This window comes from Pseudorasbora parva, chromosome 3 (genome assembly GCF_024679245.1).
Source record: "Pseudorasbora parva isolate DD20220531a chromosome 3, ASM2467924v1, whole genome shotgun sequence".
NCBI lineage: Eukaryota > Metazoa > Chordata > Actinopteri > Cypriniformes > Gobionidae > Pseudorasbora > Pseudorasbora parva.
Window position 1 is genome coordinate 41,154,768 of NC_090174.1, and position 25,718 is coordinate 41,180,485.

At 39.4% G+C, this 25,718-nt stretch overlaps 2 protein-coding genes across 3 annotated transcripts; one reads left to right on the forward strand and one right to left on the reverse strand.

Moving 5' to 3' along the window:
* Positions 1-444: 444 nt before the first annotated feature.
* On the reverse strand, positions 445-8,435 carry trafd1 (TRAF-type zinc finger domain containing 1). 2 transcript variants are annotated; one of them, XM_067438903.1, is made up of 11 exons: positions 8,296-8,435; positions 6,592-6,629; positions 5,945-6,080; positions 5,450-5,503; positions 4,950-5,373; positions 3,673-4,034; positions 2,966-3,214; positions 1,976-2,105; positions 1,627-1,837; positions 1,478-1,538; positions 445-1,337 (listed from the first exon to the last, which is right to left on the reverse strand). In XM_067438903.1, exons 2-11 carry the CDS (start codon positions 6,624-6,626, stop codon positions 1,299-1,301), a joined length of 1,701 nt encoding a protein of 566 aa, XP_067295004.1. In that variant the 5' UTR covers positions 6,627-6,629; positions 8,296-8,435; the 3' UTR covers positions 445-1,298. The 2 variants fall into 2 exon arrangements, with proteins under 2 accessions (XP_067295004.1, XP_067295003.1); XM_067438902.1 differs by lacking the exon at positions 8,296-8,435 and adding an exon at positions 6,867-7,285.
* On the forward strand, positions 8,368-25,659 carry traf2a (Tnf receptor-associated factor 2a). Its single transcript, XM_067438901.1, has 10 exons — positions 8,368-8,555; positions 8,874-8,952; positions 9,433-9,531; positions 18,834-18,995; positions 19,633-19,707; positions 19,875-19,949; positions 20,034-20,534; positions 20,611-20,788; positions 20,914-21,062; positions 22,601-25,659. Exons 1-10 carry the CDS (start codon positions 8,368-8,370, stop codon positions 22,817-22,819), a joined length of 1,725 nt encoding a protein of 574 aa, XP_067295002.1. The 3' UTR covers positions 22,820-25,659.
* The last annotated feature ends 59 nt before the right edge of the window (positions 25,660-25,718 follow it).

Below are 25,718 nucleotides of genomic sequence, written 5' to 3' on the forward strand. Positions count from 1 at the left end.
TAAACAGAAATCCAAACTTTAAACGAGACAATCCCTTTCCAAGTACGGTGCTACTCTTAATTTATTTATAGATAAAAATGTAACATCTAATTTTAAATGTATTTTGTAACCTTCAGTTCAAGAATAATTTTTGCAATTTTATATTCTTTATTTTAAATAATTAAAAGGGCAGTTTCATGTCTAGTCTTCTGTTGTTCAGCTGGTTGTGAAATAATTTAAAAAGTAGTAAGTAATAAGTAATGCAATACTTGTAGAGAGAGCAAATTAGAACCTTTATCTAATTACACTGTTGAGGATGTAATTAGTAGCTAGTAATTAATTACATTAGAGTACTTATATCACAGTTATGCAATATATCTTATGTATGTCTTTAATAAGTGCTCACAACCCCTGTATGGGTTTCTTGTGCAAGAAGCAGAGCACATAGTGCATATCAAAAACATGTATAACTATAAGCCGCAGCAAGATTGTTTTATTGAAAAGATGCGTTACAAGACCAAATGAAGATAAACATCAAAACATCAAAACCAATTATGCCACCATACAGACAGTCTTACAGTAAAAGCTCTCAAAAATACACAAATTTAAAGTTTATGATTTTTTGTTGTCGATGCACTAAAATAGCTTTTTAAATATACATTTTAAAACTACATCACAAGGTTCAGGATCAGATAAGAATTTGAAATTTTTATAACACTTTACAATACAGTTCTGTATGCTGAAGAACATTAACTAATGGATTAGTTAATGCATTCTGCATAATTATTTTACAGCATTTATTAATCATTGTTATGTTAATTCCTAAATATTATATTGGTCATTAGTGAATTATTAGATCACGACGTATTATCAACTAACAGTATGAGCGTGCACTAACGTTAATGTTTAAAATATACAAATTAATATTAACAAGGATTAATAAATGCAGTATATTCCAATGTTCACAATTGCCTTAACTAACGTATACAACATTACAGTTATGCAAGTTGTGTGTAGAGTTTTAAATAAAATACAAAACATTTCTATATCATTGTCTTTAAAACAAAGAAAATACAACAAAGTTTAAAACAAACATTTACAATCACATTCAAACACCATAGAAAATACACTGAAGAATTACACACAAAAAATAGTGCATTCACTGAAGAATAATAATACATTTACAAGCCAAAGAATTGATCAACTAACTTGGACACGTAAATGTTTTACAGACGCAAACATAACAGCCAGTAAACAGTAAAAAGAGGTCACTGCTTTGAGTCACAGAGACTAAGATTGGTTTATTTCCACCTCTTTTTCTACTCCTCCTCTTTCTCAACATTATGTTTTTTAGGCACCTGAAGATAAAAAAATAAATGAATTAATAACAGGTCAAATAGTATTTGTAGAATCAAATATCTGATATCATCTAATATGTCCTGTATGCTGGTTGTTTAAAATTTTGTATTAATTTCCCTGTAATAATTTACATCCGTACCTTTGGTGTCTCTGCGTTTTTCTCACTGTTTCGACCTTCCTGTCTTCCTCGGATTGGAGGTCTGTCATGAGAAAAGATGCAAACATTTTAGTTTCCATGTAACTTTTCCAAAATGTGTGCGTTTGTTTCTGTAAAATATCTAAGCGTACCCCGAAGTGGTTGTAGAACGGGGGTTAAGGCTGTTGTTGACATACGTGTTTGCTTCTACAGCTTTAAACCTTTGGTTCCTGCTCTTCACCTGCTGCTCAACATTAGTGTTCTTAGTGTAACTGTAGACTGAGGGTGGCCATTGGTCCAAACCTGAGGTGCCTCTATGCCGCCCCTGAGCCATCTGCTGCAGGATCTCCTCAACTGGCTCAACTGCAGCAAAATATAAAGAGTACATACTGAATCGATACTATACTAATCGATATCAAGCACATGTATCTTTTGTAATTAAGAAAAATGAACGACTGGATTACGAAGTCGTGATTGTGTTTATCTATTTTGGTGGCTCACCTTGATGTCTCACCCTCCTCTGCCTCTCAGGAGATTTCCTCTCCTGGGCCTCTTTGGCGGTCTGGTCTGGTTTTCGCGGAGACACTCCATCGACTGAATAAGCTGTCTGGGGGCGGAAGTCACACTTGTCCTGTACAGAATAACAAAATTCAACAGAATCAACAAAAGTCTCAACTAAATGGTGGGCTCCATTTCTACTCTACTTTCACAAAATGCTTAAACAAACTAGCAGGTATGAATAAACAATTGATGCAAAACTAACTTGATATAAACAAGTGAAATTGTGTGTATATATACAAATGTATTCAAAGCCAATTTTACACTTTTTTTTTGTAAAATATTTAATACACATTTAAAGGGTTTTTGCTTTAAATGAACTGTGAAATTAGAACTGTGCTTAACAACATAAGGAGAATCCCCAACAAAATAGGATGGTAAAAACTGAATTAAATAATATGAAATTGTATTCCTTTTTTTGTAGGCATCTATCAAAACATTTATGAACATTATGCTCTCTTTACAAAACAATATAAATGTGTTTTCTTCGAAATAAAGTATCTTAAGTACTTTATTTATGCAAATTTTCAAAACTATTTTGTGATGATATCCAGAATTAAGTTTCAATATACAAAAACATTTTTTCCCCCAAAGTGAATCCTATAGCTGAATATGTGGTTAAAAGAAGAGTTTTTTTAGCCAAAAAAAAAATTGTATATACAAAATTGCAGAATCTATAAAAACCCTCCAACCCTCATTCTAAAATGATTTAGTGCAGTTGTTTTATACATTGTTAACAATATGTGTAACAAACATGTCCTATAATTAGCCTATGCCATTTCTTGTCTTCTTTAAAGTATTGCTTAATACAGAGACACAACAAAAAACTAATTTATTATTATTTTATTAATTCTTGTTGCTTTTTAGCTTCTTTGACTACATTTTATTTGTAAGGGCCGTTATGTTTTGGGGAAAAAACACAGGTCGTCATACCTGATGATGAAAGAGCACATTCTCTTCCAAAGCAACGCCGCAAAACTCACAAGGAATGAGCACATCGCCCTCAACTGGGCTAGAGGAGGAACTGTAGGAGAGTGGAGAAACGGAGAGGGGCAGGGTGGGCGGACTGGGTGTGCGGGGAGGAATGACATGCCCAGCCCCTTGAGTAATGATGTCTTCATATTGAAGAGAAGGAGCTTGTTTACTGAAGGAAGCGATCGCAGAGGCTGGGCTGCAGCCGGTCTAGAAGACAAAAACAGAATACTTATTTCATGCCGGCCACTAAAGGCAAAAATCTAAAACAAGCGACTCGAGTAACATCCCTCCCCTCTACGGCCTCAGAAAGAGGAGAAGATTCTGATCAGGGTTCGGGCTGTGGGAGAAGCTAGAGGGCTGAAATTCGAGGAGGTTCCCATGGAAACTAAACACCACATTGTAAAACAATAGAGATCTGACAAGAATGAATCGAGTGGGAGATTCAACATCAGTGCTGTCATTACAATAGCCTTCCATGGAAAACATGGCTTATGTTGTGCGCAGACATGTAAAGGCCCTCAAAAGAGGCGAGTACCACTTTAAGTACCACTGTGGCTGATGCAACTTCACACTTGCCAGCTCTAGCAAGACACAACAGTCCTGGCTTAAATATCAAGCCATGGGGGAGTGTAACATGAGGGGATGATTGAGGCTTCATCACTTACCTGGTGTAAGATAAGGTCTTCCTCTGGATAGAGCTCTTCACAGAACTCGCAAGGCAGCATGATGTTTGAGGAGTGGCTGTGGCCCGGAGCCGTGTTGGTTTTAGGGGGGGCTGTGGCGCAGTTGTTGTTAGTGCTGGGGGAGAGCTGGGATGTGAGATTGCTATGGGCTGATGTCCTTCCCAGGTGACTGTCCCACACATCTGTCCACACGCCCTCCTGAAGGGGGTTCTCCAAGTCACCTTCACTCTGCAGGCTGAGGGCCAGCATGTAGTCCAGACTGGAGGACTCGTAGTCTGGCAGTTGTCCCATAGACCACAGCATGCTGTTGTTGTTGTTCCCTAGCTCTGTTTCCTGATCCAGCACTGAGGAAATGAGCAAAGTGGAAGGTTAGTTTTTTTCCCCAGCATCCTGTTAATACCTGATGAAAACTCCCATCGTTTTATACACCCATTATGTTTATTGTAGGGATTAACATTACATCTGCAATTTCGACTGATACAATAAGCCAGTTATTTTTGTTAAGGCAAATATCCAAATTCTACACCATTACATTTTACATTTATGTAGTACACGTTTTAAGTGTATGCATTCCCAGATAATCGAACCCATGATCTTACCATCACTAGTGCCTAGCTCTACTGTTCGAGCTACAGGATTTTGTCCAAATTACTTATTAAAATATTTTAAAATTGAAATCTATAATTTTAAATGCTGTGAATATAGGCATAACAATGTACAGTATACAACACATGTATTAAATTTGAGATTTGCCAGTTAACAGTTACTCAATTATTTGTGGTTTTTAAGGTTTACTTTAAGTGAGCATTAGATAACCACAATCTGTAATCTTTACACTACTGAGTTAAAGTCTGCTCTGGGCTCAAAATTCAGTTTCTCCTTATTTTACAGTGTCATTGTATATGTAGTTACTATAGTAATAACAGTGGATTATGCATAATTACATGCAACTAACTCTAAACCGAACCAAACCCTATAATAAATCCTAACCCTATAATAAACACATGTAGTTATTTAATATTACTTAGTACTTAAATGTATAATTACAGTGTAACAAAGACACCTTAAAAAGTGTAACCCAAAATTCTGTATAAAAACGCAATGCAGCATCTCAGCCCCATGCAGTTTAAATGGCTGTGTTAATGCATTTATGCCACCACAGAGCAGCTTTACAAAGTTTGTGTAAAGACACCTAATTGCCATTTCAGAAGATCCTTTGTCATGTAAATGTGCCATAAATGTAAAATACTGATACATACAATAAGCAAATACACTGTTCCTAGTTTCTGTGTTTCTCCTGGTTCCTCCCCTCACTGTTCCCCTGGGGCTGTTATGCAGTCTGTCCTCCAAGGGCCGTGGTGGACCCCTGCGGTCTGCGGCCCCTGTGTTGTTATTATTGTGGCTTCTCTCCTGGGCCCTCAACAGGTTATGGATGGAGTGGGCCTCAAACCATGCTCCAGGAGACTGGGGCCCTGCCCTACTGCTGTGCCTCTCCTGAGGTGGAGTCAGACTTCCGCACAGGGCTGGATGGATGTGTTGCTCTCTCAGCATAACATTACACTTGCAGACAGGGCAGGGCTCTGTGCGGGTCCCGCAGTACTCCTCATGCTCTTTAGCCTGATAGGAAGCCAGCTCCAGATCACAGAACTTGCATGGCACCAGCCGATGACTGCATTCTGACCTCTGAGAGGGGCAAGAAGTAGTCAAACTTACAGAATTTATCAATGACAACAGCAATATGCATAACTGCTTAGATTACCTGATGGTTCTCCAGGAATCTTTTTTCTATCTTTAATCCACATTTGCATTGCTCCTGTAAAAAGAGTTTTATATTGAATATAACTTTTACTGTAGTAAAAAAAAGGGTGGGCTTTGTTAAATGTCTGGAATTGATTGGATTGTTGTCGTTTGCTAAATGCTGCATATGTGAGTAACAGGTTGCTGTAGGGGAAGGATTACTGTCCCACTTTTGTACTGGTCCAGATGTTGTTGTAAGGGAGAGGTTAAAGTATTCTTTTTTTATTAAAGCTTATGTGGGCAGATGATTTATTTTTATATTTAAGCGTACTGGAAAGTTTGCTTCTTTTCTGGAAAGTTGCTCACCTCTGAACCCATTAAACAGACTGCACTTAAACAAGTCTTTTTTAAATTAGAAAATGTTCTTTTTGTATTCATGTCTACAGTACTCTAAGGTCAATAGCGATTATTATTATCACACAAAGTCAATTTATCATACATCATGGCAGGATCATACCTCTGCATGATCCATCTCTTTGTGCTGCACAAGCTCAGCATGAGGAAAAGGCTCCTGGCACACCTCGCAAAGAGCAATATTCCGCCGGCAGTGAATCTCATGTGTTGTAAAGTTGGCTTCAGGAATGTCATGCTTGCTAAAGACAGAGAACATGGTTAGTTGGCACACTGTAGCTCCAGTGATCTATAAATATCACAATCACCATTGTGTCCTTGACTATTAAATCTCGCGGAACTGTAGCTGTAAAAACTCACAAGTGGCTTTTATATGAAAGCGTGTCAGGTTAATTACTCAATAGTCATAATAATAAGGAAGGGAGAACACTGACTGCAGTACAGTCAGAAGGCTTGGTGGAAGGTACTGGGAACACACCGAAGCACAACGCTGTCCAATAAACCAAAACTACATTTCATAGGGATAGTTTACCCCTAAATTAAAAACTGGGTTTTTATTTACTTCCAAACGTGTATAACTGTCTAAATTCGGCGCAACACAGATGATGATGTTAGGCATTCATTTGCATGGGAAAAGATGAAATGAAAGTAAATAATTGGTGACGGAGTCATTTTGCCTATCATTCATTTTTGTGCTGTACGGAAAAGGGGTGAGTAAATGACGACAAAATGTCATCTTATTTATTTTCTTACCAATTACTGCAGAACTGGGTATTTTCCTCGGCCATAGTCTGTGTGAAGAAACAGAAAACTTATTAAGCGAGTACCTTACACATATAAAAAGAATGTCTGGCTTATCTTTGATAAAACATACACGATAAAAGAGGAAAATACACCGCAGGGAAACTACTTCGACATTTTGAATGCCTTCGTTCAGTGTAATCATTGCAAACATACTGTAAAGGCATAGTTCTCCATCCTTCCTAAAAGAAGTTACTGCTAGAATTAAACATGTAACTTATACTTACATTATCGTTCGCTGAAGCTTGTAAACTGGGGTTTGGTATAGAAGTAAACTATTCGCTGGAACTTTTCGTCCTTGTTCTCGGCCCAAAGAACAAGTATTAAAGGAATTATTCAAGAATACGAAGACAGTCCACGGTGTTCTGTCCACACATCCGAATAGGCACAAGTGATGTTTTAAAATAGCTTCTTAAAAGTCTGTCGAGTTTAATCTAAACGTCTCGGCTGCCATCTCGAAATGCCCATTGCTGATCAGCTGTAACGCTCATATTATAGCAACGTACTGTATCTAGAGACTCGAGACATTGGACTCTGTAAAACTACACAGAAACAAAAAATAAACTACTACTGGCCTGAGCTGTGTCAACTACCGCATTTATCAGTTTAGCTTTCGATTCGTTACAGTATCAACAAGAGGCAGCAACGTTATCCGTGAAAACAGCAACGCTGACAGATGGTGACGATGTTATTATTCATATTTTCAAAATAAAAGAAAATGTGCGTCAAATTACTAATTGTACAAAACTAATACCGATTGATAAGGGAATAATACACAATTAGTGAAAGTAGCTCTACTGAAAATTATGATACATCTATGTTTGACGTTTTATTTTGTCTGTAAATTTTTTTTGCTCTAAAAAGTGAAAATACTGAAAACAGCAGAGACATGTATTTTCTTATAATACATTTTCTTTGGTGTTAATAAAACCGTGTATTATAGCTTATAGTGCATACAATAATACATTGTTAGTAAAATTTAATTTTAGATTTAAAGACAAACAAAAATTTGAGTAATTCTTCTGTATTTATCATCTCTAAATGTCTAATTGTTTTCTAGTTATTTTTTTAAATATGCACCGTACGTTGTTTAATAAAAGAAAGAGCGAAAAAGCCCATTGACTACTGAAAATGTAAAATGATAAAATACTTTTATTCTGTCTTTTTAAAGTACATTGCAGTTTCTAGCTTCTAATATTTTGTCATCATTCGAGTCGCCCCCTAGTGGACTTACACCATACATGATCAGCTGGAGAGAACACGACGCCTACTTTTACACACGTTTCTGAAGAACAGTTTAAATAATAACAATAAATTATGATTTTACTTATAAATGTACACGGCAACAACGCTGAATGTGTTTGATGCAATGTTTCACAGCACTGTAGGAAATTTTATAATGTTCGTTGGACCATAATATGGTAGGACAAATGTGATTTTAAAACCTAATACTATTTATTGTTCTAGAAATAATTAGATATTCAAAAAAACAGTAAATGCACCGTGCAACTATAAAACGATATTAAGACAATAGTCTTTTTACGTAAAGCTTGCCACGCATAAATATTAAACGATGTGTGTATTTAGATGTATTATTCTACGCATATTTAAGTTAATCCTTTTGTGTGATACAATGCAAAACCATGTGTTTACAACCTTTTGCAGTGAAATGTGTAGAAAGATCCGTGTCTCTTCTCCGGAGCCTGGTCACATGCGCGCTCGGGAATAATGGCTGCACAGGAACCCTCACCACCATCTTCATTAGAAGGCAACAAACCTGGCTTTCCTAAGAAAATACTCGCCAACAAGCTGGAGGACAAGCATCTTTGCAATATCTGTCTGAAAATCCTTAGGAGACCGTTTCAGGCGCAGTGCGGACATCGTTTCTGTTCATATTGTTTTACTAAAGCAGTGAGGTAAGCGTCATTCAGTCCAGATGGCCCACCTGACACGACACTACAAAAGATGAACACGACCTGTCCGGCCTCGCGTGCCATTTTTATGGCATTTTTTTTTATGAGTATACAAACCGTAACCGTTGCTTCGGGGGACATAGATAAATGCTGGCTGTCAGGTTTTGTTCGTCTTTTTGTTTTGCAGGGCGAGCTGTAAACTACCAAAGCCAGACTGTTGCAGCTATTGTCAAAAGCAACTCTTATGGGGTGTACTGTCTTTGTATTTATCAGCGATATCTTTGAGCTTGTGTGTATTAAACCTCTTGTTTTCCATCGCAGCTCCGGACCACAGAAATGCAGTGCCTGTATAAAAGAAGACATATTTGAAGAACCGACATCAATTTTGAAACAGGGCTGTGTAAGTATTTGCGTCGAATTAAAGTCTAGAACAATTATATACCATTAGTGCTTATTACCCTTCCAAAAATAAATAAATAAAAATAGCATAAGTTAGTCATTGTAGTTTCCAATAAAATGCCACAGCTGTAAAAATATTGTTACTTTTGTAAAACCACAATAAATCTTTGCATTTTGTATATTTCTGACTTCTTTGTTACCATGTTGGCTAATACTAAGTTTTAAAATATATTTTTTTCCTATATAACATTTTTTTTAATTTTATTTTTTAATTTTTTACTTTAGTACAGAAACTGTAGTAACAAAGTTAGACCGAAGCTGTTGTTTGGTACTTTTTGAGAACTGTAGTTGGAATTAAAGGGATAGTTGTTTCAATCCTGTATGGCTGTATCTTTCATGTAAAACACAAAGGACAATTTTTCACTGCTGGTAATGAGACACATAAATGTTGAAAGGAGATCTCATGTGCAATTTCTTTTAGGCTTTTCCTGATAATGCTGCCAAGCGAGAAGTTGAAGCTCTTGAAGCTGTTTGCATCAATGAGGAATGCAGCTGGACAGGCACCATCAAAGAATATGAGGTACTGTGTGTTTCTTCCCTGCTTACCTGCGGTAATGCTAGTTTTGCCGGCTAAACTGGCTCTCCGTAAAAAAAAAAAAAGGTGTTTGGGGGTAAAATGTGTGTTATTTTGGCAAGGTTGCCTGCTAAAATTCACACTCATGGGTCTATATATCACATAATAGTCGCTTAAACCCACGGACATAGAAAACAATCTGCGGATTTGGCAACACAGTGCAGTTGAGCTCGGTTGACATTTGACAATGCGTTGCTTCGTTGCTCTGATTGGTTGTAGGTCTATCCAATTGAGTTCTTTCCCGGTTCGGTTGAAACACGCCCCATAATCACAGCCCAATGGAGCAGTTTCAGGCTCATATTCTGACTAGAATTGAGTATGACCACGTCAGGCTATAGATGCTTGTCAAGCTGCATCAATCTGACCAACTGAAAGTGTCCTATATACCTTATTCAGAACAGCGCCATAACAGGTATTAAAGGAAGACTCCACTTTTTTTGTTGTTGAAAATAGGCTCAGTTTCCAAGTCCCTTAGAGTTAAACAGTTGAGTTTTACCGTTTTTGAATCCATTCAGCCGATCTCTGTATCTGGCGGTAGCACTTTTAGCATAGTTTAGCATACATCATTAAATTGGATTAGACCATTAGCAATGTGTTCAAAAATGACCAAAGACTTTATTTTTTCAAAGATAATATTTTTTCTCTTTAAAACTTGATTTTTCTGTAGTTACATCATGTACTAAGACCAACAGAAAATGAAAAGTTGGGATTTTTAGACCGATATAGATAGGAACTATTCTCTCATTCCTGCGTAAGAATCATGGATATAGATATCAAAACACAGGTAACTTGGATTCATACAAGAAATTGTGTGTTTGCTCAAAGCGTTTGCTCCAGATAACTATTTGGAAAACATGGACAGTGTTGTACGGCTTCTAAAGGATATGGCCAGACAGGACGAAGTGTATCATCCCCCATGGCTGTAAATAATACATTATTATTTTTAGTTAGCTTGAACGACCAGATTGAAAAAGCACTGCTGGGGAGATACTGTATAGTTTGATTAAACGAAAATGTGGAATTGTCGGACACACAGTTTCTATGGTACAAAATAGCTAGGCTCTGTGCCGAAGTTTTGGGGCGTGTGTCCTGCATTGAAAATTAATTGGCAGTTACCAAAAAAATGTTTGTCTTGCCAAAGCTTTATTTGATCAGTTATTGTGATTTGTGCATGTTAACTGAGTGGCAGAACGAAAGAGCGCGCACCAGACATTCTCTCTGTCTTTATAATAAACACTGTCTTATATTTTATTCATATTAGTGCTGGAACGACCCATCGACGTCGACTACGGAAATACGTCGACGTTCGTGAAATGCGTCGGCGCGTCGCGTCACACATTCATCTCGCGTAATGTTGGCTTCTGCTCCTGGGAATGGAGAAAGTTCTCCATTCTATCACAAAAACCTAGACCACGAATATCAAAAGTATGGGAATACTTTAAACAGAGGCCAGACAGTGTTTCCCACACGTAGACTAATTTTTAGCGGACTGCCACATAATCGAATTCATTCATTTTTACGCTATTTAAAAGACGCACGCATATTCGTTGCGCTGTATTTCCTTAAGTTCTCTCTCTGCCCTTTTGCGCGTCTCTTACTCACTCACACACACACTCGGTGCGTTGCATTCGACCGTAAATCTTAAACAAGTTTTATTGCATTTTGGCGCATTTAGTGTGACAGCTTTTAAAACCAGAGCAGTTGAATAACAGAGTTGCGACAAGCCTTCATCACGCGGCAGCGCGCGGTCACGGCGCTCATTATAGTTCTAAACAAACCAGCTCGGTGTCAATCAATACAGACCCGTGTTTCCCAACCGGGATCCCGAGTAAAAGGTCCTGGGACGCACTTACACCGCGGTTCATCTCACACCTGATGATGCATCTTTAATATGGGTTGTAACTTGAAAATAATGCTTTATGTATGTTTCTGTCGATGGATACACGTGCTGACTCCTCAGGTATACACTACAACAACAGCGATAATAAAAGAAAAACGTGGGCAAAACGGTCTCTCTTTGTAAACTTTGTAAAACGCATGCGAGTGCTGCCGTACGTCCGAATATGAGCAGTCATTTTCACCGTCATCACCCGCGTGTAGCCTGGAGATGCGAATGAGAAGATCTGTCTCTGTGCACTCGTCCCAAAGCGCGCAAATATTGAATATTTCAAATCCTGTGCTTAAACGGACAAACTCACACAAAAAGTATGTCAAAATGTCATAGCCTACTCTTTATATGCCTTAAGTGAACTTTATACAGAAAATACGACAACTATTCTTGGGTCTTAAAGGGGCAGTAGCCTTTACTGCTGTCTGTTTAATGTCAAACAAAAGATAAAGACATCACTCACTGCTCTTGATTGAATAGCTTTTGTAAGTTTAATAAGGATTAATTTTAAACAGTTAAATATGCCGGTATTTTACATTTGATTACTTTATTCCATTTCTCTACCTAAAAACTAATTTTAGACCTACCTGAAAAACCTAAAAAGCATTTTTTATTTTATTCTCATCTTTGCTCAATAGTATTTATTTGTGCTGCTGCTTCTATTTAAGTTGTTTGCTCTTATTTTCTTTATTTTCATTTGACAGTAGTCCTTTTTCCCCTGAACATAGCAAATACCGAACTGTACTGAACGTGAACCCAAAACTGTGATACAGAGTGAACCGTGAGCAGTCTGTACTGTTACACCTCTAGCGTAACTTATGCGAGGGGGTGCCACAGAATTTTGAAAAATTTCAATGGGTAAAAAAATAAATCGTTAGATTAGTCGACTAATCGAAAAAATAATCGTTAGATTAGTCGACAGAAAAATAATCATTAGTTGCAGCTCTAATTCATATATTACGTTAGTCAAAATCAAAAGGTCGGAAGACTGAATCCTTGTCGGACAATTTTTTCCTTGAATTACCACTGGGTGTAAATTGACTCTTCTCTGACTCACCAGTTAGAATATGCTCTCCCCCTCCCATTTGTCCCAGTGTGTTCAGCCACTGTTTCTTGCCTTTCACGTTTTAAAAGCTTGTCTTCAGTGTGTAACTGTTATTCCGGTTCAAATAGATACGGTTCAAGTTCTGCACCATTGTAAATATCTCCTGAATTGTCTCTCGCAAATATCTCCATGTTTACGAGGTACACTGTCTGTGCAAACAGATTGTCACGTTGGTTATGTTGACGGAAGTTTGCCTATTTTCATGCGCTGTGTAATATCATTGCAGCGCTGCACCCATGGGAAGGCCTCAAAGTTCCGTGATTATCACGCAGGAATTAGAATATAGTCCCTATCTATATCAGTCCAAAAACGCTCCCTTTCAATTTTATGTTGGTCTTTGTACACAATGTAACTATGGAACAGTCAAGTTTTAAATAGGATAAATATTGAAAGTCTTTGGTCATTTTTTTGAGTGCGATGCTATTGGGTACTTATTGGTATAAGTAAGGGATAATCCACAGCTAGCCATGTATTAAAGGATTTTAATGCACGGCGTAGAGGCGAAGAACCGCACGACGCAAAGCGGAGTTAAAACAAGTTAAAGCTGTAACTGATCGATGCTTTTTAAGAGACAGGTTAAAATGACAGTTGTTTTCTTACGTCTTGTTAGTTCTAGCACACCGTCGCTTTAAATAAAGTAGAGCCATCGAAATGTTTTTATATGAACAAATTACCACATTTATTTAAATTCATTATAGAGAGAGAGAGAGAGAGAGAGAGAGAGAGAGAGAGAGAGAGAGAGAGAGAGAGAGAGAGAGAGAGAGAGATGCGTTCGCGATCTCTTCTTTATGTCAGTCTGAAGATCCCCTCGTTGCTTAAGCATATCGAACATAACTTAATGATTATTGAATGGATTTATTAAAATTATTTATGAATGACAGGCAACACTGCAGTGACAAGGCAATATTTATTTGAACGAATCATCATGTAGCCTAGTGTGAAATAAACCCCGCGTCAACCTATTACATTTAATGCATTAAATTAAATAATAATGTAGGTGCTCGAGTCTGTCAGTGTAGGTGTCACGACCATCATAGAATGTAAAAAACGCACGACACACGGCGACATGTTCCGCAACTCGGTGTCATGCAGGTGTCATGTCAGTGTCAGTGTTTGTCGCGATAATGTCAGTGACATGGCAATGAAGACCGCATGTGCCAATACGTGCATAGTTATAGATATGTATACATATCTGCGCATAGTGACATGTGCCATTGGCTTCTGTGTGTCACATCATGTCTCATGTCACTTAATGTTGCCATAGATATGTATACATCTATATGTGATGTCTATGGTTGATGCTGCCAGCTGCCACTGTCACTCTGTTTGCAAGCGTAACTGTGTTACTATGGTTACCAGTGTTTATAGTGGCGGATTAATTTCGAAATATAATCAAACTGACTGGAACTACCTGTGCATTAAACGGTTTTACTGCACACCTTCCAGCCAATCAGAATCGAGTATTAAAACAGACCATGGTATAATGTATGATAAGCTATGCTAAAAGTGCTACGGTCATATACAGAGATCGGCTGAATGGATTCAAAAACTGTGAAACTCAACTGTTTAACTCTAAGGGACTTGAAAAATGAGCCTATTTTCAAAAAAAGGGAGTGTTCCTTTAAAGCGAGGATGCGAGGGACTTGTGTTTTCAGTTGCATCCGCTGTAAAAGGTTGTGTTTGAATTGATTAAAGGGGTGGTTGAATGCGATTTCACTTTTTTAACTTAAGTTAGTGTGTAATGTTGCTGCTTGGGCATAAACAGCAAAGTTATAGCGCTGAAATTTCAATGCAAATGGAGATATTGTCTTTTATGGCAGTTTATTGCCTAAAAAACTGCCTGTTTGGACTACAACAAGCTTCTTTTCCTTTCCAACAAACGGCTACAAACACCAACAAACTTACATGTAATCACACTCACAAACATTTATTTTTGACGTTTCTGTAATTAGTGTACAATGTTTATTGTGTTTAGCCACATGCTATTTCAGCTACAGTCTTGCAAAACACGTTTCTGTTTCATTTGGCCAGTGCAGTAGACTAGTAGAGGCATGGTTAGGTTTTGTAACAAGCTCATAATCTTTTTATTTTTTGCAAAAAATATTTGGTTATATTCATTCTACAATAACAAAAATTTGGAAAGGCAATATTGACGCCATTATTTACACCGCAGATGTGACTTCTGCCCGTAATGGTAAGGGGTGTGGCGTTTCCAGACAACCTGTGCTTTGGCACCAACAAAAATACATGAAACTACATTTGGCCATCTAACCAATCTATGACCATTGCGTTTTTCAGGAGGATGGGCTTCATAGAAGTAGGCAGCAAACGATCTGTTCAAAGGACAGTGGAGACAGCGGTGTGGAATTAAGGTCAAATATAAGAAAAATACGGCGTTTAAAAAACGTATTGACATGTTATACTGCGCCCCATTAACACAGCCAAGCCTAAAAAAACACCACGGAACCACCCCTTTAAAATGAACCCTGGTGTAATTGCTATGTTAGTTCGGTTCATTTGAAAGTTACCTCTTAACTCTGCCATCTGAACCCTGGTGTGTACCAAACAAGCGGACCAAGAAAAGATTGGTCTCAGTTGGTATCCGAGCAATCTCTGGCACGGTTCGAATGAAATATGAAATTAAAAATGGCCCAAAGACATGTAAACAAAACAAAAACAGGAAAAGGAGACTCTAAAAAGGACAGAATGCTCAAGTGCACCTGTTTTTTCTCATCATAGTCGCGATCATCGCAGCCCATCATTGCCCATCACAGTTTCGGTACAGCGTCAGAACCGTTGGCCTGTTGCACAAAGCTGGTTTCAGTTGTTACCAAGCTAAGTTCGAGATTAGTTTGAGCAAACTCTGGTTTTTCGAGCTCAAGAAGGTGGTTTGGTTTTTATTAGTGTTTATCACCACGGTAACTAACACTACACAGCTAACCTGCTCTTGAGCAGGTTTTATTCTGGGTTTGAGATCACAAACCCAAACTGGACCAATCAGCTGCAAGTAAAGATGCAATAAAGCCACACCCCCTATGTCTCGTTCCAAATTAAAGAAGTTTATAATGAAAAAACTTTTGAAATAAAATTGTGCATCTTTTGGTGCTAATTAATTATTATATTTATATTATATGAATTATAATCACTTTGAATTTATATATGTTCATATAAATATTATTTTAATTGACAAGTAGCCAAATAGTAGAAACATAATTCTTTTAAACAACATGTATTCATTTGAGCTCTTTGAGATAATTATTAGGCACATTTCTTTGATTCATATGATGCATTCATATAGTCAGATATTCTTTAAGCTGCCTTCTCAAACTATCGCTGCAGCATCAGAGTTTATTCCTGCCTTGTAATCACATTTAATTTCATAATAATTTTCAAAACGATCTCTCAATCTTCAGAAGAGAAGTGAATCAAACGGACACTGTGATTGGGTGTTTGCCGCACGTGTCACACTTTCAGGTGCACGCGCTTCAGAGTTAATCGCTAACTCTGGATTAAACCTGAGTTGAGAAAGTTTATACCTAGCTTTGAGAAACAGTTGAACTTGATCTAAACCAGGTTGGATTTATCTGGTTTTGTCAACTCTAAACCTACTCTGAAACTTTTCATCTAGTTTGTTCAGCTAGCTTCATGCAACAGGCCTCGTGTCTCCTTGCAGCAGATCTTCATTTGTGTGTGTGTCAAAGGAATTCCTGCTGCTGTTTTGAGTCCTTTATACATTTTTAAGCTCTTCACGAGTTCTCTGCTTGTCAAAATACCATCATAAGTAGACTACGTGCATACAACAAGCACATTTAGCCTAGCAAACACCATTGTTTTTGATGTTCTGTGGAGAAATATCCATCCATCCATCCATCATCTTCCGCTTATCCGGGGCCGGGTCGCGGGGGCAACAGTCTAAGCAGAGACGCCCAGACTTCCTTCTCTCTGGCCACTTCCTCCAGCTCCTCCGGGGGTACCCCGAGGCGTTCCCAGGCCAGCCTGGAGACATTATCCCTCCAGCGTGTCCTGGGTCTTCCCAACATGTGGGGAAGACCCAGGGTCTTGACCAACATGCACCGGGAACAAATTTGACCTGCTGCCGGCAATGCGAACCAAGCTCCTGCTCTGGTCGTAAAGGGACCGTACTGCCCTAAGCAAGGGGCCCCGGACCCCATACTCCTAGAGCACCCCCCACAGGGTGCCACGGGGAACACATTCGAATGCCTTCTCCAAATCCACAAAGCACATGTGGACTGGTTGGGCAAACTCCCATGAACCCTCCAGCACCCTGTGAAGGATATAGAGCTGGTCCAGCGTTCCACGACCGGGACGAAAACCACACTGCTCCTCCTGAATCCAAGGTTCCACTATCGGCCAAATTCTCCTCTCCAGTACCCTGGCATAGACTTTCCCAGGGAGGCTGAGGAGTGTGATCCCCCTGTAGTTGGAACACACTCTCCGGTCCCCCTTCTTGAAAAGAGGGGCCACCACCCCGGTCTGCTAGTCCATAGGCACTGTCCCCAACCGCCACGTGATGCTGCAGAGGCGCGTCAGCCAAGACAGCCCCACAACATCCAGAGACTTAAGGTACTCAGGGCAAATCTCATCCACCCCCCGCGCCTTGCCACCGAGGAGCTTATTAACTACCTCGATGACTTCAGCCCGGGTGATGGACGAGTCCCCCTCCGAGCCCTCAGCCTCTGCTTCCTCAAAGGAAGACGTGTCGGTGGGATTGAGGAGATCCTCGAAGTATTCCTTCCATCGTTTAACAATATCCCCAGTTGAGGTCAGCAGCTGCCCATCTCCACTGTAGACAGTGTTGGTAGGGCACTGCTTCCCCCTTCTGAGGCGTCGAACGGTTTGCCAGAATCTCTTCGTGGCCAACCGATAGTCTTTCTCCATGGCCTCACCGAACTCCTCCCAGGCCCGAGTTTTTGCCTCCACAACTACCCGGGCTGCAGTCCGCTTGGCCTGCCGGTACCTGTCCGCTGCCTCAGGAGCCCCACAAGCCAGCCAGGCCTGATAGGACTCCTTCTTCAGCTTGACGGCACTCCTTACTTCCGGTGTCCACCACCGGGTTCGGGCATTACCGCCTCGACAGGCACCGGAGACCTTACGGCCACAGCTCAGAGCGGCCGCGTCGACAATGGAGGTGGAGAACATGGTCCATTCGGACTCAATATCTCCAGACTCCCTCGGGATCTGGTCGAAGCTTTGCCGGAGGTGGGAGTTAAAGATCTCTCTGACAGGGGGTTCAGCCAAACGTTCCCAACAGACCCTCACGTTACGTTTGGGTCTGCCGAGTCTTACTAGCTTCCTCCCTCGCCTTTGGATCCAACTCGCCACCAGGTAGTGATCGGTTGACAGCTCCGCCCCTCTCTTCACCCGAGTGTCCAAGACATACGGCCGGAGGTCAGATGAAACGACCACAAGGTCGATCATCTCTCACCATGGGCAACTCCAGAGTGGTAGAGAGTCCACCCTCTCTCTCTCTAAAGTGTGGTTACAGAGCCCAAGCTGTGCGTGGAGGTTAGCCCGACTATTTCTAGTCGGTATCTCTCGACCTCCCGCACAAGCTCAGGCTCCTTCCCCGCCAACGAGGTGACATTCCACGTCCCTAGAGCCAGTTTCCGTGTCCAGAGATCGGGTCGTCGGGGGCCTCGCCTTCGACTGTCGCCCGATCCACTATGCACCGGCCCCTTATGATCCCTCCTGCAGGTGGTGAGCCCACAGGAGGGCGGCCCCACGTCACTCTTTCGGGCTGAGCCCGGCCGGGCCCCATGGGGAAAGGCCCGGCCACCAGGCGCTCGCATATGAGCCCCAACCCCGGGCCAGGCTCCAGGGTGGGGCCCCGGCTGCGCCATGCCGGGCGACGTCTCGGCCCTTGTTTTTAATGTCATCATAATGGGCTTGTGAACTGCTCTTAGTCTAACCCGTCACCAAGGACCTGTTTGCCTTGGGAGGCCCTACCAGGGGCATAAAGCCCCGGACAACATAGCTCCTAGGATCATTCAGGTACTCAAACCCCTCCACCACGATAAGGTGACAGTTCAAAGAGGGGTGGAGAAATATATGTAATAAAAATACCACTAAAATAAAAATAACACAATAATGTTTAATGTGGCTCCCTTGAGTGTAAAAAAAATTCCCCTTGGTGCAATAAAGGTTCCATTTATTTATTCATTCAAGTTGTTTTGCGTTTTACATACACTGAGTTGTGAGTTTTAAAATGACTTTCATCCCTTCATCTCTCAAAAGGCAAACCATGAAGGAAAGTGTGACTTCAGGATCCTTCCTTGCCCATCATGCAAAGAGCTTCTGAGAGCCAATGAAGTTGAACGTCACAATGAGAGAGAATGCCCAGAAAGGACTCTTAATTGTAAATACTGCAAGGAGCCATTTCATTTTAAAAACATTAAGGTAGGACTTTTTCTTTTTTATATTTAAAAAGTATAACCACAAAGCTATTTTTCTTAACCTGTTATCCATCAACACCCTTTTTGAGCATAGATCTGAGCTTAAATGCTAAGGTTCGTCTCTTTTTAAAGACAGTCAGCAAATTATTGTGGAAGTGAAAAAAACAATAAAAAAGCAACTAAAAAATGAAAAAAATGTAAAAAGGTTATAGAAGTTTATAATATACTTAAAGCAAAAATTCTATTAGATACATTTTACCACTTTTATACAAAATATATATTATTATTATTTTTTTTAATCCAAATTTTAAGTTGATTTCTAAAATATTGAGTCTGCTAAAAAGTTTAAAATACTATAAAAATATTCATGGTAACTCAATGTCTGATTTCAAAATGTTTTTCACAATTTTGAGTGTTTAAGCTTTCGAATGATACCTAATTTATGATGATTACTAAAAGATATGATGGTGGGAAAAAGGCAGTACAAAAGTGTGCCAACTGTCCTGCTACCGTGACACTAACAGTTGAGAATAATTAATCAAGTATGAAAATAATCCAATATTCATTCATATGCCTATTATTTAAACTGTTTATAAATGCAGTTTGAGATATTTTTGTGACTACTAAAGAATGTTTTTTAGGCTCATGATGAGATATGCCCTAAATACCCCATGATTTGTGAAGGCTGTGCCAAGAAAAAAATTCCAAGAGAAAAAGTAAGTAAATAGAATTTAGGCTGTTTACATACTGTTGTATTTATATTGTGTCAACTAGAACAAGCTTTTATATACTCTCTGTGGTCAAGTGATGTTTTTCTTATATGGAAAGAACATTTTCATAAATATGTTTTATGTTTTTTTTTACTGTTTCTCCCCTTAAACAGTATGTGGACCACATTAAACTGTGCACCAAATTCAGAACGCCTTGCAGATTTCATGTGGTAGGCTGTGATATGACGGTAGGTAAACGTCCTTTTTATGTATCCATCAGACATATTCATTTTGTTCCATAAATGTTTTTTTTTTGTGTTGATTTCCTGTAGGTGGAAAAGGATAAGATCCATGACCATGAACAAGTTTGTTCCTATGAACACTTAAACCTTCTACTGCACTTCATCATGGGCATCAAAGTGAACTTGGAGAGTCTGCAGCCTCAGAGTTTGGAGTTGGCCAGCCATAAGATCCACGAGCTGCATCAGTCTCTGCGGGACCTGGAGCTGAAGATGGGCCAGTTGAGTGGACCTGGGGCTCCCGTGCAGGGGGCCTGTGCACCGCTGCCTCCACCACCGGCTCCGACGCTGGGTACTTCTTTCACCCCCCTCCCTACTGCTGTTGGGGCAGCCTTGGAGCTGCAGCTGCATAGCGAGAAGACCAAAGTGGCGGAGCTCAGCCGCCGCTGTCAGGAGCTGGAGCTTAAGGTAAGCACTTTTGAGAACATCGTCTGTGTCCTCAACCGTGAAATGGAGCGCTCCGCCACCACCATGGAGGCCTATAACCGCCAACACCGGCTTGACCAGGACAAGATTGAGATACTCAACAACAAGGTAAAGTGTTTTGTCTGATAATTTCGTTTTTTGTAGCTGAAGATATTCTTTGCTTCAATACTAGATTTCTGTGCAGGTACGGCAGTTGGAGAGGACAGTAGGCCTTAGGGATCTCTCCATCGTGGAGATGGAGGCAAAGATGAGGGAGATGTCTGCTGCCACCTACGATGGCGTCTTTGTGTGGAAGATCTCCGACTTCTCGAAGAAGAGACAGGATGCTGTAGCTGGACGGGCGCCTGCTATGTTCTCACCTGGTAGATTTATTTTGTATATTTTTCTTTACGGTTTTATAATTATTATTAGTAAAAGTGTGAGGAATTTGCGCTCAAAGAGCTTTGACGTGACATCTCTCTCTAAGGCACCCTGTTGTGTTTTACAGCATTTTACACAAGCAAATATGGCTATAAGATGTGTTTGCGCATCTATCTGAATGGGGACGGGACTGGACGTGGTACTCACTTGTCTCTGTTCTTCGTGGTGATGAGGGGACACAGTGATGCCTTGCTCAAGTGGCCTTTCAATCAGAAGGTCAGTCTGATCAGCTTATAACATTGTGTGTCTGACCATTTTTCTTTCCTAAAATCCCGGCAGACTTTAATTGAAAATTAAGTAAATAAAGTTCTGCTTCTTTTTTTGTAGTATTCATTTATCATTATTTGGTATTATAACATGCATAAAATGCAATTTGTGGTATTACTCCCCAATAAATTAATGACATTCCTGAGTTAATAATATAAAAAAAACATTTTACCTTAAAAAATGGTTAAGATGTTAAAGGAATAGTACACCCAGAAATAAAGATCTCTCATCATTTACTAAGTTGCTACTAGGGGTTGCATGAGTATTGATTTCTTATCAAAACAATACTCGAGTTACTCTACTACTCGGGTTTCATAGTACTGTAAATCAAAAATATCATAATGAAGCAAGAGCTTGGCGTTTACAGCTTAGATGGGTATTGATAGTTGCTAGACGACACTCGCGGGCAGATTAGATTTGCTACCGCTAGGGTGCGTCTAGATTTCTAGGCTAGCAAAAACCGTTATTCTATTTGAATTCTATTGTTTTATTTAAATATTTTTTTAAATGCAATTTATTACTATGATGGCAAAGCCAATTTTTCAGCAGCCATTATTCCAGTCTTATCACGATTCAGTACGATATTGATTGAAAATATGCGATATTTTCCGATACCTCAAAAAGTTCTGTGATTATGATTACGATACAAATCGAGGGTATATCAATCAATAATTCAATATTATGATATGATGTGCCTATTTTACACCTATACCTCACAACTGCATCCCAAATATATAACAAACATTTATTTCAAAATTTCACATCCTGCACCCTGATTGGGACATCCACAAATAAAAAATTCACAGTAATCTAATGACAGCTTATGACATGACACCAGTCAAGAAAGTATTTTAGGCTTAAGTGCTAAAATTTGTAAATGTCAAAAAACTGGTAAACAAGGGGAAGAAATTATATATAAATATTATAAAATTAAAAGACATTTCTTTTAAATATATAGCACAGACTTTTAACGAAGCTAAAGTATATAGGTTGGACAGAACAAAATATGCTATTAATATTCTTTCATTGTGCAAAAGTATTATAATATGAAAGACTCCAATACAGAGCAGCACAAATCACTTATGCACAAATTAGGAGCAATATCGATGTATTGTTACACCCCTAATGTTTACCACCTAATGTTTACCACCACTTGGCATTTTTTGAGTCTTTAAACTTCTTTTGTACCATTTTCAAGATTTGTTCTTAAAAAACTGACTCCAATATGAATACAAGCAGTATGTTTCTAAGAACTTGGCACATGTGGTTCAATCTAGATTAAGGAATTATTTCCCTTTCTTTGTGTTGGACAGTTATATCATTCACTCACATATAATGTGTGAATGTGGCCATTTTTTTGTCCCTTCATTTTTTTACTGGGGTCCCTAATGTTTCTTCCACCGAATCATGAATGACTGGCTTAAGTTTTGTATCTATTCATATCTGTCTAAAGGCCTTTTTGGTTTATCCAACACCTTGGTCCTTAGGTCACCCTCATGTTGCTGGATCAGAACAACAGGGAGCACATCATTGATGCCTTCCGGCCAGACATTTCCTCTTCCTCCTTCCAGAGGCCTGTGAGTGACATGAACATTGCCAGCGGCTGCCCTCTCTTCTGCCCTCTCTCCAAACTAGATTCCAAGAACTCCTACATCCGAGATGACACTATCTTCATCAAGGCCATTGTTGACCTCACAGGCCTTTAAGGTGTCAGACTTTGCTGCTCCGCCATGCTCCTTTCTCCAGCCTGTAGTGGTTCCCGTGCAGTACTTTTTTCCTGAGGCATGTTCCCTCAGCCTGAGCTCCTTGCCGTGCTCGGCTGAGCCCAAAGAGACTACGGTACCCAGTGCAATACTGCGCCGGGCGTGATGCCACTCTGCATAATGTACCAAAATTGTTCCCAGAGTTTGTGCAGTTCTACTGTAATATAGTTGCCCTTTGGGAACCTCTCACTCTCTCGTAGTGGGATAGCTGTCAGCTGTGATTGTAACGTAACTACTTGCCTGTGCCATAGATGTGGCACCTTGCCTTTTATAGAGATTGAGAAGACTTTCTCCACAAGATGGGCGTCATTTAATTTCCAAGCGCTAAGCTTGTTCCGCGCTACCTATTTGGGTACTTTTTCCTTTCCTGAGTGTTTAAGCTACTTGTAAGTGAATGTTTCATGTGTAGACGGACATGGAGTCACACTAACGAATGATGTCGATGCGTTTATTTTGCGACTGCATAGTTAACTTGCTTCATACTCTGAGTATATGCATCGACGGTCTTCTGACATTCCCTTTTAGCATTGTGTGCCTCGAATGTTTCTCGTTTTCATTGGTTCTTTGTAGTGGTGGACATTGCTTAAAATTCCAAAGTCCTAAGCGCAGAATTTGGTTTTTGAACCTGTTTGTGAGTTGAGGAGTTTGTGTGTGTGAAGGTGTGACCTGTTTTTTGGCCTTCGTTTCCATTTTCGGTGTTCTTTGATGTATTAGTTTGCATGTTGGATCTGTGGAAGATACATTCAAGTTAGCAGCAGACCAGGTTTACACCCTGAGCCTGAGAAGTGAAGGCAGTTTCATTGTAAAATCGCTGTCGAAGACAAAACAAGTAAATCACGCTGGTGTGAAAATCATCCAGTTTTCATTTGGACCTCAAATGCCTCATCAGCCGACATGGTTATACACGAATAAAAGGCACAGCCTTTAGCCTAATGGTAGTGTAAGTAGGACAGATAATCTCATGTGCTTTATTGTGATGTGGAAAGGCTGATGTTTGTTAGCATTTTGATGTTTTCCTGTGTTTTTGGGTGTTCTGTTGATGTTGTGTTGCTTTGGGCAAACATTATGGATGCCATTAAAATGATATGACCTGCTTCGGATCATGTTGATCAGTATAAGCCAAGCAGGTGTTTGAGAACTCGTAGTCAGTAATACCTGTTGTCTTTATCCCAGAAAGGCCGTGGGCTTTGCATTCTGTAAATGTGCTAGAAAACGAGGAATGTGATTTATGCCATTTTAAGTAGCCTTAGTCCTTAATAGACAGACAGTTCAGTGCATTTTGACCATGAGATTTGTTTCTTTTGCAACCAGAGAAGGAATTACTAAACATATACAATGCATAACTCTTACATAAGGGCTTTTAGTATACAGCACGTCTTCCATGTGAGCTTTTCGGTCTGGTTGATGCTTTTTTAAGATGCCTTTATGCTAACAAAGCACCTGGACCCAGCCTATTTTCAAACCAGTTCCCACAGATATCGAAACCTCTCTGTGCATGAGATGTTTTGATAGAGAAGAAAAAAAATATATTGTAAATTATTGGTTTACTTTGTAGACCAACATTTTATTTGTATTGCTTTACTTTTTTATCTGTTGATTGAGATGCAGTTTATGACAGTTATAAATGTGAGTGTGGTATATTGTTTAAGTATAAATAGATAAACTATACAGTGTACACAGTTTTACGACTGGTGTAGCTCTGAATATAACAAATATTAATCATAAATATATATCATAGATTTATATAGATAATAATAAATGTACTATTTCCTGTTGGGATGGTTTCAAAATGTGTGCGGGCTCTTTTAGGGCTTTGGTAAGTTCTCCTTCTCTTTGGCAGCATCCTCTGAGGGACTGAGATTTTGAAAGATCATCCGGTTTTTCCTCTCTCTTTCTCTTAAGAACCCGTCTACATGAATACATCTCACCACCGTAGATTTCCCAGCTTGCTTTTTGCCCCAATGAGATTTCAAAGTACTTGTGTGATTAGTTCTACAGGTGTGATGTGCCTCTGTAGCATAACTGCTTCTATACAAATGTTCTCTATACATAGCTTTAGCTAACATTGCATGTGGCCAGCAGGGTGTCGTATTGTATTCAATCATATTTGAATCATATTAATAATATTCTTTGAGATTTTTGGTAAACACTTATTATTTTGTATAGCCTTCACATGATTTATTAGTAGTAGTGCACACATTTTAGCTTGTGCAATTATACAAGTGTCCTTCCTGTTCTTGAGTGTGAAATTTGCTGTTTGCGTTCACTCGATCTGGGCTCATATTCATAAGCTGAAGAGGTGAATAGGAAATGCTTGACCTTATGTGGGTGAGAACCCCCTTTATCTGTAAGAACTGATTCTGACTTGCATTTTATTTTTGGATAAGCATACACTACACTAGAAATGTGCTATTTTTTAAGTTTTTGCATACCGTTGAGATTAAAACTCACAGAAATAATAATTTCCTGGACTGATTTTTTTTCTTCTTCTTCAGCTGACCAAGATTTGTATACTTTTTATTTCCGAGGTTGCATTTCATAGAGGTTGCTTTAATAATCAAACTTTCTACGTAACTTTGTATGCCTTTCTCATGGTGTTTCAGTGCCACTGATCTTCCTGATTCTGTTTTACAGAGCTAGAGATGTTACTGTGAAGGCACTGTTGGTTTCTTCCGCAAATTGTGGTAGTTGATGTGCCAAGGAAGGAACCTCTGTGTGATTCATCCTGTGTTTATGGTTTAATCCTCAGTGATATCTAAAATAAAGTCTTTTCTGTTCTCTTCTTTCTCTGCTCTTGTATGGTCATAAGTTCTGTTTTCTATCACCTTTGACCACATGGGGG

What these genes read in the sequence shown, in the direction of transcription:
- traf2a (XM_067438901.1), top strand. Translation starts at nt 8,368, where the DNA reads ATGGCTGCACAGGAACCCTCACCACCATCTTCATTAGAAGGCAACAAA. An exon ending in GCACCATCAAAGAATATGAG is followed by an intron (nt 9,532 to 18,833) that starts GTACTGTGTGTT and finishes ATCTCTCAAAAG; the next exon opens with GCAAACCATGAAGGAAAGTG. An exon ending in AAAAAATTCCAAGAGAAAAA is followed by an intron (nt 19,708 to 19,874) that starts GTAAGTAAATAG and finishes CCCCTTAAACAG; the next exon opens with TATGTGGACCACATTAAACT.
- trafd1 (XM_067438903.1), bottom strand. Translation starts at nt 6,626, where the DNA reads ATGGCCGAGGAAAATACCCAGTTCTGCAGTAATTG. An exon ending in GATTCCTGGAGAACCATCAG is followed by an intron (nt 5,374 to 5,449) that starts GTAATCTAAGCA and finishes TGCCCCTCTCAG; the next exon opens with AGGTCAGAATGCAGTCATCG. An exon ending in ATGTGCTCTTTCATCATCAG is followed by an intron (nt 2,106 to 2,965) that starts GTATGACGACCT and finishes TATTCTGTACAG; the next exon opens with GACAAGTGTGACTTCCGCCC.